This window comes from Myxocyprinus asiaticus, chromosome 20 (assembly GCF_019703515.2).
Source record: "Myxocyprinus asiaticus isolate MX2 ecotype Aquarium Trade chromosome 20, UBuf_Myxa_2, whole genome shotgun sequence".
NCBI classification, from domain to species: Eukaryota; Metazoa; Chordata; class Actinopteri; order Cypriniformes; family Catostomidae; genus Myxocyprinus; species Myxocyprinus asiaticus.
Genome location: NC_059363.1, coordinates 32467203 through 32480677, shown reverse-complemented (window position 1 = coordinate 32480677; position 13475 = coordinate 32467203). Strand labels below are relative to the sequence as shown.

Here is a 13475-nt window from a genome sequence, read left to right as displayed (position 1 = left end):
TTGACGATTTGCAGTCTTTGTGCATTTCACCATCTACTGGGCAGGGAGGAGAATTTATAGTAAAAAATCACTTAAATATTGATCTGATTCTCACCCACACTTATCATATCGCTTCTGAAGATTTATTTATTTAGTTTTAACGCCACTTCAGCAACCAGGCTATTCACATGGCAAACAAAGGTTCATCAATAAATATTTACAATATTAAATAAGACACTTAAAATGTATACAAGATAAAAACTGTAAAATCTGTTCATGTGGTACTTTTTAAAAAAATAGCTATTAAACAATTCTCTGTATAAAAACGTTGTCTGATAGTTCCAAAAGATTTACATAGGGGTTTGGCAAGGTATACATATGGGAGGATCTTCACCAGTCAGTAAAAACGCATGTGTTAGTCTTGAATGGCCCAGTCGGCATCTGGTAAACACTATTTGGTCATGCCTAGAGTTAAAATTTTGAGAGTAATTTCTTTGGATCCTGGGGTTTATTTTGTATAATTTATTGCTGTTGCACTCATTCCATTCTGATTGCCACTTATTGGTGATATATGAGTTTATTAATGGCCTGAGATCAGAGGGTGGTATCAGACATTCTGAGATCTCCAAGTTTAATGCCTCTTTTGCAGCTATATCTGCTTTGTCATTTCCTGCTAGACCAATATGTCCCAGCACCCAACAGAGGATAATGTTGAAATCCTTCTTCTGTAATCGATGTATTTTAGTCAAAATGTTTATGATTATGGGATAATCGGTCTCCATGGATTCAAGTGCTTGAAGGCAAGACTTTGAGTCTGAAGCAATTAAAAAGTTTCATCCTCAACCCTGCTCAATGTTTTCCAGTGCCAGTAGCAGCGCTCGGGCCTCAGCTGTGAAGATAGAGCTCTGTTCTGGAATACGTATGCCATATTGTTGATCTCCAATCACTTCTGCTGCTGATACACTGTCATCCATTTTGGATCCATCCGTGAATACTGTACTATGGAATGAGAAATTACATTTCAGTTCCAAGAATTCCTGTTGATACACGTTGGGAAGTGTTTCTGCCTTTTTTAATTGTGCCAATGCCATAATAATAGTTGGTTTTTTCAAGGTCCAGGGGGGAACAGGCCAAAAATGTCTTATGTTGTCCAGTTTGCTGTTCAAATTCTCCAAGTATGGTTTAATCCATATTCCAAAAGGTTTGATCGCTTTAGGTCTAGCTTCATACAGATAAGAACATTCTGGTTGGAATACTGGTGTAAAGGCCGGATGACTTAGATTTGCTTTGAGTTTGACTGCATATTGTAACATATTGTCGTCAACATATAAACTTCGAAAAATGTGGGGGTCAGTAACTTTGATTATACTATTGATTTGATGCTGAATAAAGTCACTGAAACAATGCTTCCTTGTGGAACTCCCAGCTCTTGTACATGTTGGTTTGATAGTGTAGTTCCTACTTGAACACAAAAACGTCTGTTTGTCAAGAAATTGGAGATAAAGATGGGTAGGTTGCCTCTGAGCCCAAGTTCGTACAGGTCTTTGAGTATTCCATATCTCCAGGTGGAATCATAGGCCTTCTCAAGGTCAAAGAAGACAGCTACAGCATGTTCTTTTTTAATGAAGCTGTCCCGGACAAACGATTCAAGTCTGATAAGGTGGTCCAAGGTGCTTTTGCCTCTTCTAAACCCACACTGGTAATCACTAATCTTATGCGCCGATTCCAGAATCCATATCAGATGGTCGTTGATCATTCTCTCAGTGGTTTGAAGAGACAGCTAGTCAGAGCTATTGGACGGTAGTTGTTTACGTCAGAATGATCCTTACCTGGTTTGGGGATGGGAATAATTATTGCTTCTTGCCACGAAGGTGGTATATTCCCTGTTTTCCAAACATTATTAAAAATCTCCAGGAGAATTAGTAGTGTTGTATATGGTAAGTGCTTCAGAAATTCATAATGGATTCTGTCTGGTCCAACTGCGGTATTATGGGAACGTTTGATAGCCCTTGTAAGTTCCACTATAGTGAAGGGTTGATTATATGGCTCAGTGTTATTTGAGTGGAAATTCAGAAGTTTCTGTTCCTGTTGTATACGTATCTTGTTGAATTCTGGTCGGCAGTTGTCTAATGAAGAGTTCTTTTCAAAAGATTTTACTAGTGTATTGGTTATTTCTTGAATCGTAGTTACGAGAGTGCCTTGATGCGTCGAATTTGAGATTCTTCATTTTGTTTTTCATCTTTCGAATCAGGTTCCAGATTTTTTGTGATGGTGTATTTGCTGTTAGTTTAGATACGTATTTTCTCCAACTCTGTCTTTTTGCATCATTAATAATCCTTCGTGCTTGTGCCCGGCTTATCTTAAATCTTACTAGATTTTCTTCTGTTGGGTGTCTGTTGAAGATTCTCTCTGCTTTTTTCCGAGCTTTTATGGCTTTTTTGCAGTTGTCATCGAACCATGGGTTATGCATGCGACTTGGTTTTGGTGATGTCTTAGGGATAGTATCATTTGCTATTTTGATCAGCTTGTCTGTGAAAATTGTAACTGGGTCTTGGCTGTCTTAGGTTGCTGAATTATGTTTATCTTAACATTGGGTCTGGAACAGGTACCAGTTGGCTTTCTTGAGATGCCATCTTGGAATATTATGTTGGATATTTGATCTTGTAGATGTAACGATTAGGGGAAAATTATCACTTCCATATAGATCGTCCCAGGTGCGCCATGAAAAATCAAGCAAGAGATCAGGTTTGCATATTGTTAAATCAATTTTTGAATATGCTCCATGTCCTGGGTGCAGGTAAGTGTCTGAGCCATCATTGAGGATACACAGTTCAATGTTACTGGTGAAGTCTTCAAGTATTTTTCCCTTCCTATTTGTGCGATTTCCTCCCCATAATGGGCTGTGACTGTTGAAATCACCTGCAAGTATGTAGGGGGTTGGGAGTTGATCAGCAAGATTGTTTAGATCTTGAAGTGTAACGGGTGTATCTGGAGGCAAGTAAATGGAACACAATGTGATGGCCCTATGTTGGTTAAACGTACAGCTATTGCTTGCAATTTAGTATCTATTGTGACTTGACTGTGAATTACATTGCAATGAAACGACTTCTGAAGACATGGATGAAACCACTGGAGTCTTATGGATTACTTTTATGCGGCCTTTATGTGGATTTCGAAGCTTCAAAATGTTGGCACACATTCACTTGCATTGTATGGACCTACAGAGCTGAAATATTCTTCTGAAAATCTTTGTTTGTGTTCTGCAGAAGAAACAAAGTAATATACATTTGGGATGATGTGAGTGTGAGTAAATGATGAGAGAATTTCATTTTTGGGAGAACTGTCCCTTTAAACACAACAAAGTGTACATTTATTTGTGGCACTATGCTTTCTGACTGATGACTTTTTGCTTCTTATTAGATGGTGCAGTAAGTTTGATCTACTGTTAGATCAACTTGCCAAACAAATGGGCAAAGGGAGTCTGCCAAAGAAATCTCCCTGAAAAAACACAGAACCCAGGGAATTTGATCTGACCAAGCCCAAAGCTCGACCACTCCCTGCTCCTGAAGTCATTTCACAGCAGAACAAGCCCAAGCTGGCAAGTAGCAAAACACACCAAAGCATGTTGATTCAGGTCAATACATGCAGAAAAATACATTTTATGTATGGTACTTAAAGTAATCAGAGTGCATGTTTACAGTAAAGAACCCTTGAAATCATTAAATTTTGTGACTTCAGCCCATGTTTGTATGTCAGTGTCATCAATACGCTAGTGTAACCCTAAAAGTTGACAAAATGAACTTTCAGCAGAGATCCACTTTTTAAGTTATGGTCTCTCTTCAGGGAATACAGACCAAAAATATTGATGACTCATCTTGTTCTCAGACATTTTCTACAATGAGAATGTTCCACATGTACAATGTTCAGATAAAGATATCAAACCAGACCATTATGAATAATAGCACATATTATTGTCCAAATCAGATTACATAAAGATTTTAACATCTACTTGCTTCCTCCTGCAGGTGCCAGCCAGCACTCACAGATCTCCAAAGGAACCAGAGATTCTGGACAAGATGAAACAGAGAAACCAACAGAAAGCACTAGTAAGGCCAAACAGAGACAGAAGCTACTCTTTCACATACTATACCTCTCATTACATCACTGAACAAATACATTTTGTTTTATTTATTAATTGCATCTTCATGCTCAGACCTTATGGTGTTATTTCTTTACTCCATCTGGGAGTCCTGAATGAAGCAAACTCTCAGCAGTTCAGATGTGCAAACCCACAGAAGTCTGAGAAAACTCAGGTGTGTGTCTTTCAGCAGTGGTTCTCAACTGTTTTTGCTTCAGGACCCATATTTGACATTGGACATCAAGTGGCAATCCAACACAGTACCAACATTTATAGTACTGACATTAAAGTTAATAATAAAAAAATAAAAATTGTAAAAAATGATTTTTAAAAAATATATATAAATGATATAATTAGCTAATAATTCACCACTGAAAATTCTGCAACCTAGTCTCATGGAATAATTTGCAAATTGACTTTTACTAACACTAAAGGAGCTAAAAAAATAAAATAAAATGTGTGTTTTATTCACTTTCACACAAATCACGTCTACAGCGGTTGATTGTGACTTTATAAACAATTATTTTTCGCACTGTATCTCACACACTGCTATGTTATGATATTGAAACTGCATCATTTGAACAATGACACATTTTAACACTTGTATTACAGACTCATCTACATTTACAAACTTATTCCAATGTGATTAGTTTCCACGGTAGCTCACCTGATTGAGTGTTAGACTTTGGACTCAGAAGATTGTGGTTCGAGCCCACCATGCACACAAGCTGACATGTGAGATGAAAGTGTCATAGAAGTGACACAAAATGACGTTATTTCTCCAGAAAATGTGCTTTTCATTTCGCATTTTGTTTTTGAACACTATCGGTTAGGTTTAGGTGTTGGTTTAGGGTAAGGATGTCAGTTTTGTTTACCTCTTATTTGTTTTTAGGACACTATTGGTTAGTTAGGTTAAAATTTTGGTTAGGGAGGTACGTTTTACACATGAAAACCTCCATCTAATATTCAGCTTAAAAACCTTGTCTTATTACGACACCATTTCACTTGCTTTTGGCGCCCCGTGCTGGATATTTCACTGGGAAACTGCAGCCAAATGTGTAATAAGGCACGTAATTTCATTTTGCAAATATTTTGCCACGGTTACGTAACGTTCATGAGATCAGGCTGAATAAAATGTGGTTGGCCCAAGGTCATATTTGTTTTTTATTTCCTTGCATAGTTTATCTCCCTGCCCCATGACCCACTAGTCTTACTGCACATGGCTATATTTTTTCTTAAAGAAATAGCTCACCCTGAAAATTATTTCATCATTTACTCACCCTTATGCTATTCCAGATGTGTATGACTTTCTTTCATCTGTTGAACTCAAGTGAAGATTTTTAGAAGAATTTCTCAGCTCTTTTGGTCCATATAATACAAGGGAATGGGTACCAAAATTTTGACGCTCCAAAAATCAGCATAAAAGTAATCCATAAGACTCCAGTGGTAAAATCAATGTCTTCAGAAGTGATTTGATAGGTGTGGGTGAGTAACAGATCACTTTCAGATTCTTCTTCTTGTGTTTTTGGTGATTTCACATTCTTTATGCATACCACCCCCTACTGGGCAGGGAGAAGAATATCTAGGAAAAAATAAAAAGACAAATATTTATCTGTTTCTCATCCACACCTGTTATATCACTTTTGAAGATATGGATTAAAACACTGGAGTCCTATGGATTACTTTTATGCTGCCTTTATGTGCTTTTTGGAGCATAACATTTTGGCACCCATTCACATTGTATGGACCTACAGAGCTGAAATATTCTTCTAAAAATCATAATTTGTGTTCTGGTGAAGAAAGAAAATCATACACATCTGGGATGGCATGAGGGTGAGTAAATGATGAGAGAATTTTAATTTTTGGGTGAACTATCCCTTTAAGGTCAGTGGATTAGCCTACCATGTGTGTCAGAATGTCAGACAGTGGTGAACTGGCCATTGGGAGAACCGGGACTTTTCCAGGTGGGCCAGCAGCGAAATGGGGCCGCCATGTTATGCAGAACATGCCACAAAACAGCGCCGCGATATGCGGAAGGGGGCAGCGATATGCAGAAAAGGACAGCAACACCCTCCCAACAACTTTTGGGCAAGATTACCATGTAAAATCCCGGGCTGATTTCTCTTCCCAGTCCACCCCTGATGTCAGATCATCAGTTTCAAAAGCTATAAGTGTCTTTATTGTTTTGATGAACAGAGTGTCATATCCCAGATTCTTCGAAGCCGCAATGCAGAGCTCAAATTTGACCAGCTTTATGCTTCTGGCAGTCCTGCCACCCAAAAGGTAATTCTGACTACATTGAATATGCACTGAAGCAATACTGCTTGTTACATCCACCATGGTTCAACATGCTTTTGAACTCAGTGTTGGCTATTTTCTATTAGTGAGGTGCAGTTAAAAAATGTATAAACATATTTTATACAATGGCACAGACAAACAGCTGTGCCGGTCAGACTGAACACAACAGCCATCCTACACGAGGGAGCTTTGTTTAATCGCCAGTTGGAGGAATAATTGCAAAGGTCCTGTTATTCCTCAATGCTAATTAGACTGTTACTTTTCCCTGTGTAATTACTTAATTATTTGGAGTATAAATTATTAATAATTATTCAAAGGCTTCTGAAGCCATACAATAGCTTTGTGTGAGGAACTGACTGAAATTTAATTTTTCACCAAAGATCTTCCCCTTTACTGTAGCTCTCAAATCTCATTTGCACATATTTAAATATGGCGTGTGATGCCGTGTCGTGCCAGGTCTAACATCAGTAATGCCAAATGGCATTGGTTCTTGCATGTCCTTTAACGGAGCGTAAAGTGCCAGTTTGAATATGCGAATGTGCAAATCATATTTGAGAGCTATGGCAGAGTGGAAAATGATCTTTGACAACTTAAATTTTGCAGATTAGATTGTTTGTGGCAGGGTGCAAGCGAGCCATCTGCATTCCTGCAGTGGCAGAAGGAGATGAGAAAGAAGGATCTTCAGGAGGAACTAGCTGAACTGGAGCACCAGTGACTGAAGGGGTGGATCAGCCATGAGGAGGCGGCGCTCGCACGAGAACGCTTCCTGGAGCGCAACAACCATAAAGTTCAGCAGGTTAAGGAGGTGATCTCATAACAAACAGTAGAGTTTACAGCAACAGATTACTCAGTTTGAGGGGCAGTACACTAAGATCAGCTCATGGTTTTTTATATCTTTATCTATGATTGCTTCAGACTGCAGAGCTCATGCAGAGATATGCAAAGAAGCATCTGCAAGGGGAGATGGAAATGAGGGATCTGGTGCAGCAAGTGGCTGATGGGCACAAGAACTCCAAAGCCACCAAAGCTAAGCTACAAGAAATCAAATGACGCATAGGTACAATGATTCTGGATTCTAAATGTAATGGAAATGGAAGTGACAACAAAAGCACACTATGTGTGTTTGGGGCAGTTAAGGAGGTTTCAGAGCAGAACAGGGTCCTGGAAGATGCCCAAGCAGAGCTCAGGAGGAAGATGGAGCTTATACATCAGATTCGTGCTTTTGAGTCAATGCCTCTGGTCAGACAAAAGCTTGTGGATGACACTGAGGTTAGTGGATTATTTCCTAACATCAACAAAACAAAACTGTAAAGGAACAGTTCACCCAAAAATGATAATTCTCTCATTATTCACTTACCCTGATGCCATCCCAGATGTTTATGACTGTCTTTCTTCAGCAGAACACAAATTAAGATTTTTAGAAAAATGTTGAAGCTCTGTAGGTCCTTACAATGCAAGTAAATGTGTGCCATCAAGTCAAGTCATTTTTATTTGTATAGCGCTTTTCACAACACACATCGTTTCAAAGCAGCTTTACAGAAAATCATGCTTTAACAGAAAATGAAACTGTAATATCTATAATGTCTTCGAGTCATCATTGTGTAGTTTGATAAAATGCGATTGTGAATTGTGTTTAAAAATAAGTAATTAAATAATAATTGTATTTAAAACACCAGTGAGCAAGCTGAAGGCGACTGTGGCAAGGAACACAAATCTCCTTTAGATGTTTGTTAATGGAGAAAAATTACCTTGGGAGAAACCAGACCCAGTTCCCCTCTGGCTAACATCATGAATATAATGCCAATATTAGTTATTTATAGTGCAAGTCATGGTTTAAAATGATTAAACTAAGTGTTAAGGGCCAGGCTGCTGGCTGTTTGATGGTCAAAAGGCATATTTAGGCAGCATAAAAGTAATCCACACGACTCCATATATATGTATATAAGTATATAAGTATATATATATATATATATATATATATATATATATATATATATATATATATACTTTTTTATATATATTTTAATTTTTAAATTTTATTGAATAATGTGTATCTATATAGTATCTATATAGTAAAAAACAAAAAAAACAAACAAAAACAGCATATTGTATACTGTACAGTGTATGTTATTATTTGTATGTTGTTGAGTGTAATTATGTGTATAACAGATGTTTAAATTGTGTTGTGTTAATTTGATGTTTTAAGTTGAGTTTAATTATGTATAACAGATGTTTAAATTGTGTTGTGTTAATTTGATGTTTTAAGTTGTGTAATTATGTATAACAGATGTTTAAATTGTGTTGTGTTAATTTGATGTTTTAAGTTGAGTGTAATTATGTGTATAACAGATGCTTAAATTGTGTTGTGTTAATTTGATGTTTTAAGTTGAGTTTAATTATGTATAACAGATGTTTAAATTGCGTTGTGTTAATTTGATGTTTTAAGTTGAGTTTAATTATGTATAACAGATGTTTAAATTGCGTTGTGTTAATTTGATGTTTATTGTAGATTGGCGTATGTCTCATCACTGTCACGACTGCTATGTTGATCGGAACTGCACCCAAGAATTTCACACACTGTTGCACTTGTGTATATGGCTGTGTGACAATAAAGTGATTTGATTTTTGATTTGATTCCAGTCGATCAATTAATGTCTTCTGAACCAAATCGATAGGTTGGTGTAAGAAACAAATCGATAATTAAAACGTTTTTAACTTTACATTGTTGCTTCCAGCCAGCACTAGGATGCTGTTTGAAATAAACTAACTCTTGCGTGTGACGTTCATTCCTCTGTTGTAAACAAAGCATGCGCTTTCGACTTCTCGCGTGTACGCACCATAGCACTGATGTGTTGACTGCTGGCAGGAAGCAATTTTTTAAAGTTAATAAAGTTTTAATTTTCGATTTGTTTCTTACACCAACCTATCGATTTGCTTCAGAAGACATTAACTGATCGACTGGAGTTGTGTAGATTACTTTTATGCTGCCTAAATATGCCTTTTGACCATCAAACAGCAAGCAGCCTGATGGCACCGGTTTACTTACATTATAAGGACCTACAGAGCTTCAACATTTTTCTAAAAATCTTAATTTGTGTTCTGCTGAAGAAAGACAGCCATACACATCTGGGATGGCATCAGGGTAAGTGAATAATGAAAGAATTTTTATTATTGGGTGAACTATTCCTTTAAAATGTTGGCCATAATGTATATGGACACCTAAACTCCACACCCCTTTTTGCTTATAGAACATATCATTTCAAAACCAAAAAAAAAAAAAAAAAAAGAAAAAAGGGTCCTCCCCAAACTATTGTAACAAAGATGGAAGCCCATATTTCACTCCACTGAAAATATATATATATTATTCTACATTGAATAAGTTAGTTTAAGCACTTTATATATATTATAAAGTTCATGCTTAAACTATATTAAGTAATATTAAGTAAATTCTACATTTGTACTCAATTCAGACATGTAAAAGTCAGATGATTTATGATTGTTTATCATGCATATGCATCATCATGTATGAATCCTAGTAGACAACCTTGTCATATATAAGCAAATTTTAATAAGTAAACCCCACTCCAAATTTTTTTCAGTCTAGAAAGTCAATGTATGTCTTAGCATTAAGATTTGTCTTCACTGGAATTACTGGAATAGCCAAACCCATTCATTTGAAAGGGTGTCCACACAGAGGCATCTACTTTTGGTCATGAATTGTATTTTAGGCTGGATGTAACTCAGCCTGCCGGTCATGACGAATCCTGCAGGAGAAACAAGTCAAAGAACAGCTGCTGGACAACATCACTCTGTGCAGAACTCTGGCTGAACATGCCGCTGCACGCAGGTAACACACTTTTACTTGCACCAAGCTCCAGTGGGGTCCAAAAGTCTGAGGCCACAAAGTTTTAGGAATTAAAAAATTTAAATACCAAGAAATCTTGTAAAACATACATAAAATGAAGAAATATTTAGGATTTCTATGTGATCAATGCAAGCAGATCTGATCAAATGTAAGCAAATTCAATGTTAAGGGTTAGTTCTCCCAAACATGTCAGCCATATGACTTTCTTTATAACATGGAACACAAAAGGTTGATGCATTCTAACAATTAATAAAGCGCCATAGAAGTAGTATATGCGAAGGAAGGAATGAAAGAGTGACTTATCTCTGATCTGTTCCAGGCAAGAAGAGAAGAGGTTGAAAAGTGAACTACGGCAGACAGTCAGTAAAGATGAGACAGTGCCGGCCCTTCAGAGGACCCTACAGCAGAAACAACAGGAAAAACACAAGAGGAAGACTGAAAAGAACAGTATGAAGAGAAATGAACTGGTGCTTCCAATAACAGTCAAGAACTCAAGAATCCATATAAAGGTGAGAAAAGACTGTGTAATACATTTGGATTTTGCTATAATTCTACGCTGTAAAACTTTTTATGATCCATATAACTTGTCACAATGATTTTGCCATTTATAATTGACAATTTTAAGAGTTTTATGAATTTTATATGACCTTGTTTAAATAGTCATTAAATTCAGTGATCAGAGAGTGCAGTAAAATCAGTGCATGTTGTAACTTTGGCAAAGCTTAACATTTTATTTCTGTCAGCAGGTTATAGAGGAACAGCACTGGCAGGAGCTGGAGAGAACTTTGGAACAACAGGTTTATGGGGCCTTCTATCAGTCATCCAAAAAAAAAAAAATTAGGCATAACCACAGGCAAGTTTTCTGATAGACTAATACCTCTTGGTCATAGTAAGGTCATTTTATAATGTAAAAGGCATGCTTTTTAATGTTTGTTTTCTTTTAAATGGTAGAAATAAAAATGTTAGAATTATATCTTGACATTAAAATTGATGATAATAATGATACTTAAGAGTAAACTATTTCATGTATATTTTAAGTGTCCAGACATCAAAGTGCAGGCCTGGCTGCTGTAAGGAACTGTGATAAAGTACAGATTTATTTTCTGTTAAGTGCACTGTGTTTTGGCTTTGAAAGTTTTTCTTTCTTTTTTTCACCATACTGTAATATTGCTAGTCAAAATACTGTAATAACAAACACCTTCTCTATACTACACATGCACACTAATGAGTAAGGACACCAGAACAAACCAGCTTAGTACAACTTTTTACTGTAGATCTAATTCATTAAGAGCTTCTGCATTTTCCTGTTAATGCCCAGAGAATGACAAACGAAATTAATGTCTGATAGAGTGAATTATTCCTAAACAAAAAGATAGACATTGTGCTACAGAAACATACATGAAACGGTTCCAAAATGTAAAAAGTATTGCACAACACGTACCATTACAATCTGAATATTCATAAATTATGTGCTACAGTATTTAGTAGAATGCATCATATGTGTGCTACTTATAACATCTACTGCGCATTATTAAAAATAAATCACTGAAACAACATTCTACCCTAAATTTACATTTTCAAACATTCCCTCAATTGTTATTTGGGTGTAAATGACTTTTAAACCACTTGGTCAAATATAGTGGATATGTGTATGACAAGAACAAAAAAACAAACAAAAATTAAAATGGACTTAAAACGTTTCTGCAACTGCATAAAAAAAATTCAGTCAAGCAAAATACTTCTATAAAACAAAATAGTTCATCCAGTTCCTTGTGTATCTTTACCCGCTGACACTTTAAACTGGTGTATTAAGTAACAAAAAGTAGAACATGTACATAATATTATGAGTTATGACTATATTAACCTGTGAGATGAAATAAAATGTTGCATGTTAAGAAAACAAAGCAGCTGGTTTACAGCTGGTACGTGCTTTCATAATCCTATGTGCCAAAATCCAAAAAGTGCTTAGTAATTAGTGGTTACATCATAAGTGGCTGTTACAGTCAACTAGTGTTAAACACATGATACACAAAGTTGGACTTTTAAAGGACCGTCATTCAGTCTTGAAAGTGAAAAATAAGATAGTCCATTTGTACATTCTCTTACTGTATCCTCGTATACTTCTGAACTTTGATAGGAATAGACTGATAATAGGAAGAAAAGGAGTTTATCTTAAAAAAATTGTTCACCCGAAAATTAAAATAGGGCATCCAAGGACATTTCATCTTTCCACAGTGAATCAATTAATCATGAGAGGGCAGACAATTAGACGTCTCATGCCTCATACATTCACCAAGCCTTGGGGTTCATCTTCTCTCTGAATGACATCCTCAGTTTGTTCCTGGGGGCCGGTGCTGGCGGCTGAAGGTCCTGACTGGATGTGGTCTCAGGATTTTCTGACTCATCTCTCTTTTTGGGAGTGTAAGGGTGCTGATAGGGCTCGATCTGTCCAAGTGGTGCGTTTTTACGAGAGGACGTGTGGCTCTTCTGAAGCTGCTGAATGATGGCAGAGAATTTAGCATCCAGTGACGGGCGCCCTGTTCGAGGCCTCGCCCCCTTACAGTTCTCTTTCTCCTGATTGGATAAGACACTGGTAGGTTGAATGAATGGTAATTTATCAGGAGGGGGTAGAGGGGCTCTCCTCTTCTTTTTACTGCTCGTGGAGGGGTTCGGAACAGACTGATTGCTTTCTTTACCTGGTGACAGAACACTTTTTTGTACCACCATTTGCCGGGATCCTTCAAAAAGGGCTGCCCAATGAGGAGACTCTCTGTCCTCCTCATGACCAATGAGAAAGCGCCCATCAGTTTCCTCAATCTTGTTGTGAATGATGTCAGTCAAGCTCTCAAACTTCCCAGGGGATCCAATGCCTGAATGGTATGATGAAACCGTTTAGCAGTTTCATTTTTAAATAAGCTATTAAAGGATCACAAAATAATTAGAACATACTGTAATATTGCTAAAATTGTATAAACTCTGCAAAAGGACTTCTCATGCCACAATAAATTTAGTGTAGTTACATATCATTTTAAGTTATTTTTCCTGTTATATTAATGCCCAGCAAATGATAAGTCATAAATGTTATAAAGAGTGAATTATTTTTAAAGGGATAGTTCACCCAAAAACAAACATTCTCTCATCGTTTACTCACCCACATGTGTATGACTTACTTTCTTCTGCAGAACACAAAATAAG

General features: G+C 36.7%; 2 protein-coding genes across 4 annotated transcripts in view; one reads left to right on the top strand and one right to left on the bottom strand.

The window, feature by feature from the left end:
* The first annotated feature begins 5567 nt into the window (after positions 1–5567).
* cfap99 (cilia and flagella associated protein 99) lies at positions 5568–11384 on the top strand. Its single transcript, XM_051646846.1, is given in 7 exon segments — positions 5568–6400; positions 7019–7220; positions 7331–7472; positions 7548–7684; positions 10186–10262; positions 10600–10789; positions 11027–11384. Coding segments are annotated over 7 exon segments (1248 nt in total). The 5' UTR covers positions 5568–6020; the 3' UTR covers positions 11147–11384.
* Positions 11385–11521: 137 nt separating this feature from the next.
* rtkn2 (rhotekin 2) overlaps positions 11522–13475 on the bottom strand; it is an 18023-nt gene continuing 16069 nt past the window's right edge. For all 3 annotated transcript variants that reach the window (XM_051646808.1, XM_051646810.1, XM_051646809.1), the window contains one exon: positions 11522–13150. In XM_051646808.1, coding sequence (XP_051502768.1) covers positions 12570–13150 — 581 coding nt within the window. In that variant the 3' untranslated portion in view covers positions 11522–12569. The remainder of the gene's footprint in view (positions 13151–13475) is intronic.